General features: G+C 33.5%; 1 protein-coding gene across 1 annotated transcript; it reads left to right on the top strand.

Annotated features, from left to right (window-relative positions):
- Positions 1-248: 248 nt before the first annotated feature.
- On the top strand, positions 249-8542 carry LOC133183661 (peroxiredoxin-5, mitochondrial-like). The gene is made up of 6 exons (XM_061318594.1): positions 249-360; positions 1662-1796; positions 1907-1948; positions 3701-3790; positions 7760-7854; positions 8132-8542. The coding sequence occupies exons 1-6, from the start codon at positions 265-267 to the stop codon at positions 8253-8255; spliced, it is 582 nt and encodes a 193-aa protein (XP_061174578.1). The 5' UTR covers positions 249-264; the 3' UTR covers positions 8256-8542.
- Positions 8543-8744: the final 202 nt, after the last annotated feature.

Below are 8744 nucleotides of genomic sequence, written 5' to 3'. Positions count from 1 at the left end.
ATAATATGCACTGATCGAATATATTAAAAATGATGTCATAAAGCATTTGCTTTCATCTCTACTATTTTGGAGTCGGTAATTTTATCAGTAAAGGTGTAATAAAGTAAAGCAAAATTTTAGCCTTAATCTTCACTTCCTGAGTGAAGCTTAAGCCTAGGATTTTGCTACGGATGACCGTATGTTTATCATTCCAACAAAAAACGAAAGTAGACACGTGTACCTAAAAATAAAAGTGACGTTTACGTGCATCGAAAGTAAACAAAAATGGCAACCTCCATGAGATTTTTTTGTGCAGGAATGAATCGTGTTGTTACTCGATCTTTATGTAACCCTGCAGTAAACAGTAATCGAACATTTAGGGTATGTTTTGATGTACAAAATGTGATAAGTTTTACCCTGTAATAATCATGATTAATCACCATATGGTACAATTGGTTGCACAATCATTCAGTTTTCCCTGCAGTGACTTCCTGCAAATGATTAGCTTCATTTTCATGCCTTGGAGATGGTAGATATTGCACTTTCACTGAAGAGTTAAGCTTTATATTTTCTTACTCTCTTATTTTCAAGTCTAGATTTGGGGGGGGGGGGGTTGAACCTGAACCTTATGCTTCATCCAAGTGTCCACATTTGGCCACAAATAATGACTACTAGATCGTAGAGATGTATGCTATTATATAGAAAAAAGCAAATATTCTGAGATTAAATATTTAAGCATGGCCATAGTAATGGTTTATTGTTATAGTACCAATGGAATGCAGCAATTAAATCCCAAAAGTACAGATTAATTGAGGTTAAAAGATGTGGCACACTACAGTCCATGAAACATTGTGCTCTTCTAGATCTACATTATTGAGTGAAAACTGCAGGAATAGAGTAGAATGATGTGAACAAGGAGGGAACAGGGTATGAATAGTGAGTGAACACTGAAGGAATAGAGTAGAATGTGAAAAGTGAGGGAACAGAGAATGAAAAGTGAGTGAACACTGAAGGAATAGAAAAGAATGATGTGAACAGTGAGGGAATACAGGATGATCAGTAAGTGAACACTGAAGGAATTATAGAATAGAATGATGTGAAGAGTGAATGAACAGAGTATGAATAGTGAGTGAACACTTAAGGAATAGAGGAGAATGATGTTAACAGTGAGGGAATACAAGATGAGCAGTAAGTGAACACTGAAGGAATTATAGAACAGAATGATGTGAAGAGTGAATGAACAGAGTATGAATAGTGAGTGAACACTGAAGGAATAGAGGAGAATGATGTGAACAGTGAGGGAACAGAGTATGAACAATTGAGTGAACACTGAAGGAATAGAGTAGAATGGTATGAACAATGAGGGAATAGAGTATGAACAATTGAGTGAACACTGAAGGAATAGAGTAGAATGGTGTGAACAATGAGGGAACAGAGTATGAACAATTGAGTGAACACTGAAGGAATAGAGTAGAATGTTGTGAACAGTGAGGGGACAGAGAAGAACGCACTGAGAATAAAATACAGCTGAATAGATGAGGTGGTATTACATATGCCCAAAACTAGTGGTGTCAGAATGACAAAAGCATCTTGTTAATACTGGTATTTTATAACTTCTACATTTATGTCAAATTATACCTGAAATATTCTTGCTCTGAGTTGTACAGAATTAATTATTTCAGATTGGTGAAAAAATTCCTTCAGAAGACTTGTTTGAAGATTCTCCAACAAAACCCCTGAATGCTCAGGAATTGTTCAAAGGGAAAAAGGGTGTCTTGTTTGCTGTGGTGGGAGCTTTTACTCCTGGCTGTTCAGAGGTAGGCTAGTCTTTACTTTGACAATACTATAAAAATTGCATATTTTGAAGATGGGGTGTATTTTCTCTGCTACTCCACCCTCCAATTACATCTTCTTTTTTTTTTTACAGAAGCACATCCCAGAGTATCTAAATCACCATGATAAATTGAAGGTAAGCATAATTTTTATGATGATAATGTAAAAAACATTTTTAAGAATGAAAAGGAAGACATTTTAATATTACTAATAATATCTGATATAAAGCAATTAAATGTACTTGTATATATCATGATATATAGAGGATATTCAATGTTTTGTTGTTGAATAGGGAATTTATTTCACACGTAGGGCAGGATTTTTTTAAAAAATATTTTCATGAGTATGAAGCACAAGTGAAAGTAAAAAAAATCCTGTATGTTGAGTGAAATAAATTCCCTTTTCAATTACAAAACATTGAATTTTATGTTTATTGCATTTTCTTTTGCCCCTGTCTTTTCATAATGCAGTGTCATAGGCTGTGACATCATAGTTGAGCAGTTGAGACATCATAGCTTAGCAACAGTGAGATTGAAAATTGTGAACATGGATTTTAATAACAATTTGGTGAAACATTAATAGTTTTAGTCTTTGTAAAGATTGTTTATTTACTCTGTCTTATGAAAGTCTATAGGGAGTATTTTTTACAACAGTCTTTTGATAATTTTTCACAGTGAAAATATCATTTTTATGCAATTAAATGTAATAAACATGTATAATTTCTCTGCTAAGATGAAACTATGAATATGTTATGTGTGTGTCTGTTAATGATGTAGCTATTGTTTTGTAGAAGAAAGGCTTAGATATGATTTGTTTTGTGTTCATAAAGTAGCTACTATTGTTTTGTAGTTTTGCGGTTGTTTATGATGAAGCTGTTGTTTTGTAGGGAAGGCTATGATATGATTTGTTGTGTGGATGTTAATGATGTTTGAGGAAGGCTATGATATGATTTGTTGTGTGGATGTTTATGATATAGCTATTGTTTTATAGGAGGAAGGCTACAATATGATTTGTTGTGTTGCTGTTTATGATGTAGCTATTGTTTTATAGGAGGAAGGCTACAATATGATTTGTTGCGTGGATGTTTATGATGTAGCTATTGTTTTGGAGGAGGAAGGCTACAATATGATTTGTTGCGTGGATGTTTATGATGTAGCTATTGTTTTGTAGGAGGAAGGTTAGGATATGATTTGTTGTGTGGATGTTTATGATGTAGCTATCGTTTTGTAGGAGGAAGGCTATGATATGATTCATTGTGTGGATATTAATGATGTTGCTGTTGTTTTGTAGGAGGAAGGCTACAATATGATTTGTTGTGTGACTTTTTATGATGTAGCTATTGTTTTTGTAGGAGGAAGGCTAAGATATGATTTGTTGTGTGGATGTTTATGATGTAGCTATTGTTTTGTAGGAGGAAGGCTAGGATATGATTTGTTGTGTGACTGTTAATGATATAGCCTTTGTTTTTTAAGAGGAAGGCTGCAATATGTGTTGTTGTAAGGTTGTTTATGAGGAAGCTGTCATTTTGTACGAGGAAGGCTACAATATGATTTGTGTGGCTGTTTATGATATAGCTATCGTTTTGTAGGAGGAAGGCTATGATATGATTCATTGTGTGGATATTAATGATGTTGCTGTTGTTTTGTTGGAGGAAGGCTACAATATGATTTGTTGTGTGCCTGTTAATGATGTAGCTATTGTTTTGTAGGAGGAAGGCTAGGATATGATTTGTTGTGTGGCTGTTAATGATGTAGCTATTGTTTTGTAGGAGGAAGGCTAGGATATGATTTGTTGTGTGGCTGTTAATGATGTAGCTATTGTTTTGTAGGAGGAAGGCTAGGATATGATTTGTTGTGTGGCTGTTAATGATGTACATATTGTTTTATAGGAGGAAGGCTATGATATGATTTGTTGTGTGGCTGTCAATGATCCATTTGTTATGTCAGCCTGGGCAGACAAATTGCAGACTAGAGGAAAGGTATGAAAACCCTATCATTTTCAAAAATGATTTCCACAATGGGATGGGGGTATAATTTCAGGATACTGGCATCATATATTTTAATGCTAAATAAAATATGTAAAAAGGCATGTGCCAGCATTCTTCTGTTGGGGAGAATACTCGAGTTTTGAGATTGTAACTCTCTGACGATAGAGGCGCAAAAAGTATCCATATCAGCATGGAATTGGGACAGGTTATTTATGTATACAAACTTGCATGCTTAAATAAATGAATGATGGCTATGGCTTTTACAATTCATTTAATGTTTTAGAAAGATGATAATGCTAAGCAGTGATCATTTTGATGGTTTTGTAAAGCTCTACTATACATATTTACAAAATTTACTTTCAATTAAGATACTTGAAAACAAAAGAACCATTATAGTCTTTGTAAGAAAAATAATTCTTTGATTGTACAAACTTTTTCTAAAAAGTTATTGGGCTATTTGAAGTTATTATAAGGGAAAGAGCCATTCAGAATGCCAACGTACAATGACCACATGTGTGTGTACTTATTACATGTAAAGATCCATATCTCTTCACTCGTTTGATAAGTTCTTATCCACTGATATTTCATTTTGTTCTGATTTTTATTTTCTTTTGTTCCTATTTTTTGCTTGTAGAAAATATATTACTTTAATTTGGTAATTTTCAATTTGAAGAGTGTATCCCGACAATCAGTTATGATGGTACAGGTAAACTTCGGTATCTCGACATCGGATATGTCGACAACCTGGGATATGTCGACGTCCGTCCGCGGTCCCGGCAGTATTTACTATATAAATGATTTGCAAAAACTCTGATATGTCGACCTCGGTAATGTCGACAACCCCGGTTATCTCGACGTATAGTCACAGTCCCAAGAGCAAAATTTACCTGGTATATGTCGACATCGGCAATTTTCTGCTCTACTAAACCTTACTGTTTGTCAGATAGGGTCGCTCGTCACGCACGGACGACTCCGGTTATTTCGACGTCGTCAAAAATTCACCTTTCACACCCAAGTTTTGACTGCACACTGCTTAATTAATTCTATAGACTGTGTATGTAGGTGAATCCAAAGTCCCCTCGGCGTCTTTGAGACGTTAATTGCTCATGTTCAGCTTGGGTAATATCATTGATAAATCGACACGATTCTGCGTAAATGTACAGGTAGTTATTAATATCGAAACCTAAATAATTTTTAAATTTGAAAATGGTAATTACAATAAATAACAAACACACTGAATAATTCAAACTAAGGAATTAAATGATGTTTTAATTATATTTTGTAGTAAAATGTATTCAACAGGAAACAATCGAATTAACAACACGATTGACCGAATCAGCTGTAATTCATACATCTGTAACATCACTGTGTTAGTTTAGATACACAAATCTCTTTAAAAAATAATTATAATGTACATTCTTCCTGAATAAAATAAGAAAAAAATAATACGCATTTAATGTTTTTCCGTATCTCGGATGTCGACTTTATACGGTTCGAAGTTTTTAGAGCGCATATCGTATCCTGTTCTGACAAAAGCGAATGCTGTAAGTTTGTGCTGAAACTTTGTGAATTTAGAAAGATTTCGAAAAATAACACGTTTTATAAACAAGATTTTTAAAAATAACTTCTTAGATTTTTAATGAAAATAGAGGGATTGCTTAAATATGTCGAGCTAGAGTCCATATTGAAGTGATATACATATAATAAGCTTGTCTGTTTTGCTGTGCAGTGAAATCTTGGACGTCAAGTCTCAACTCTGATATCTCGACACCTCGGATATCTCGACATTTTCCGATGGTCCCATCGATGTCGAGATAACGAAGTTTACCTGTATATGGATGATGTAATGTATCCAATCTATAAATAACTGTCCCATCTAACTGCATATGCGGAAACAAAACTCCCCTCCATAACAAAAGAGCACACCAAGGGAAATAATCTTGAAACTTGCGTATTTAAAATGAAAGATTTCTTCCACTAAATACTTGTGTATTACACCACATGTATGTACAGTTCTTAGAACTTATAGAAGCACTAAATTGTGTCTATAAAGAATGGTATGCAAATATACATAGTCCCATGAACAAACTTGATGGTTTTCTGTGTAAATGCCCATGAACAAAGCATATAGGATACAATATACATGTACATGTACTTCTGTTTCCTGTGTAGCTAGAATGACACATTTTAATTAGCTGTTGAGCCAGTGGTAAATTGCATTTATTGTATCACATAAGATATTTTATTTGCCAGTGGCTGAACTCCATTGTATTTTATTTATATGAATAGATTGCATGGGAATAAGATAATCTTTGCAAATAAAATGCTATAATCTTGATTTATAAATGTTAGCAGCATTTTAAATACAGTTGAATTTCATTATCTTGAAAATTTATATCTCAAATACCACGGGTATGTCAAAGTACCTGATAGGTTGGAAGTCCCATTATTAACCTCCTTATTTCAAATCTTCAGGCCCAGGGATCATGAAACATCTTAAGCTTAGGCCATTCCAAGTTTTTTCTATGTTTAGCATCCACGTGCGCCTTGGTTTTTGACACCCCATATCAGAAAAAACAAACAAAATCAGGAGTCCTGAAATTGATTTTTCTGGTCAAAATCTTTAGATTCTATCAATTTTTCTAAGTATTTGTGTACAATATATCATATTAGGTATATTTTAAGCATTTAATACCTTGTTTTTGCTAAAGAATAGATCTTTCTACGAGAATAATAGATTTATGAAATCAAATGCTTTGAATGACGTCATTTTAAAGACTATATAGTCTGTGTTTTATTATTTGGCTTGTGTGTTTTTTGCGAATAGGTAGGTAGGTGTTTGAAAGATGGGTGGACGCTAAACATAGAAAAAACTTGGAATGGCCTTATGTCAAAATCCACGGGTATGTCAAAGTACCAGATAGATTGGAAAATGTTGTAGAAGTCAATCAGACCAAAATTAAAATATTTTTCAATATTGCTTCACAGAAGTTTTTTTAATCTGCAAATTGAGAGCTTAATTCAATAATTAATAAACATTTTACATTGGAAATTTGACTTAAGTTTAAGTCTGTTTCAAGATCCTGGGGCCTGATTTCTCTGAGTTTTTATACCCCTGCCATGAAATGGCCAAGCACATTGTGTTACCCCTTTCCTCCTGTCTTTCTGTCATTCCATCATAGTTTTCCAGACTTATGCTATGCTTGTAGATAATGTGCTGATTTTTGTCATGTTTTCTTGATATTGTGACTTACAGATCAAGTTCAAGTCTTGTGTTGAGACTTTAAAAAACTGATTTCTGGGCTTTTTTTGGCCATGCTTATAGATTATGAGTTGATTTTGGAATATCTCTCGATTTTGATGACCTACAGATCAAATATAAGTTTCGTTTTTGATTGACCCATTTTTGCAAAAAATAATGCCCCTAGAATTTGAAAATTTCTAATCATTAACTGTTGTTGGTTTGCTTGTAAGTGAACACCATTTTACGCAGCAAAAGTATGTTGTGGTAAAGAACTGATTCCAGAAAGTAAAAGCAGCAATATGTTATTTCATTTTTGTGCCATTTCCACCCACTGTTATTTTCATATTCTTGGAGATATTTGAAACTTGCCTGTCAGTGGGGGCATTTGTGTCACACTGACACATCTACTGGTAGTTTGTTTTTCAGTCAAGATAATGAGGTTTGGCTGCAGATTTTGCACATTTTTTTTTTTCAGTTATACAGATTTTTGTCAACCACGCCATGTCAGAGGCATGGGCAAAAAAGGAATGAGATGAAAGTTTTGCATATGATGGAATTACATGTACAATGTCCTTGCAAACCTCTTTGAAAGATTTAACCTTCAGATTGTCTCACCAAAGAATTTTTTTTTTAGATATGCAGTGTGTGATTTCTTAGACTGGATTTATTCAGAATCCATGTACATGTATTGAATGTATTAGTGTATTGCTTTATAGATAAGGATGCTGGCAGACCCTCAGTGCAAATTCACAAAGGCCATGAAGATGGATCTGGATTGCACAAAGTTACTTGGAAATATCAGGTCTAAAAGGTAGAACATAACTGCATATTTCAAAAAATGATTGGTTTGATGAAAAAGGGCTTTTTTACTTACAAATTATTCAAATTCAGATACAAACTAAAATATGCACTAAAATTAGATCACAGTCTCTTTTAGAGGGAAAAATCAATTTTTGACTTTAAAAAAATTAAATACATGCAAACTTGGGCTTACTGCAAGTTGAAGTACAATGACCATTTGTATTGCATTGTGAAATTTCCAGACACTTACATTGTGTTAATTCTGCCCCTATAATTTGATTATATAGGTATGCTCTTGTGATAGAGGACAGTGTTATTAAGAGTATCAATACAGAACCAGATCACACAGGACTGGCTTGTTTACTGTGCATCAGAAACTTTAAATCTGCTAAATCTGCAGATGCCACTTGATTTTTCCAGGAACTGCATGTGTGGAGTGAATGTAATTTTAAGAATATAGTTGAGCAGATCATGAGTGTTTGTATTTTCATCAAATGGGAGAGTTTGACTTGAATCTGTAACAATGCTGACAATCTTGTGTAAATTTTGTTGGTCATCTAGATGTATGTATGTAGTATGTAATATGTGAAAGTTTGTGAAAATAATATACATCTAGTGTTTGTAAATCAATTTATTTGTGTATATAAGTAGTATTCTATGTTATATGAATATGATTTTTGTGAGACAATAAATACATGTTTGTACACTAACAGGAAAACAGATTTATTTAAGGAATGAATTTGATAGCAACCCAAGTTATATGGTATATTACCTGGGATAGGGCAGTTTACACTTTAAAAACTATGAAGCATTTTGTAACACAAGTGTTCCAAAGCCAGTTGTTCAAGTATACCTTGGGTAATTATTAAATTGTTATTTGATTCTCTTTCATTAAGTGTT

The sequence above is a fragment of the Saccostrea echinata genome, unplaced genomic scaffold, assembly GCF_033153115.1.
Source record: "Saccostrea echinata isolate AGI-Se365-2 ecotype Australia unplaced genomic scaffold, CSIRO_AGI_Sech_v1 ptg000009l, whole genome shotgun sequence".
NCBI classification, from domain to species: Eukaryota; Metazoa; Mollusca; class Bivalvia; order Ostreida; family Ostreidae; genus Saccostrea; species Saccostrea echinata.
This window is presented reverse-complemented; position numbering and strand designations above follow the sequence as displayed.

Bases quoted from the DNA above. Each gene is read 5' to 3' on its own strand.
- LOC133183661 (XM_061318594.1), top strand. From the start codon at position 265: ATGGCAACCTCCATGAGATTTTTTTGTGCAGGAATGAATCGTGTTGTT. The intron at 1,797-1,906 runs GTAGGCTAGTCT...TTTTTTTTACAG, and splicing joins TTACTCCTGGCTGTTCAGAG to AAGCACATCCCAGAGTATCT. The intron at 1,949-3,700 runs GTAAGCATAATT...ATTGTTTTATAG, and splicing joins ATCACCATGATAAATTGAAG to GAGGAAGGCTATGATATGAT.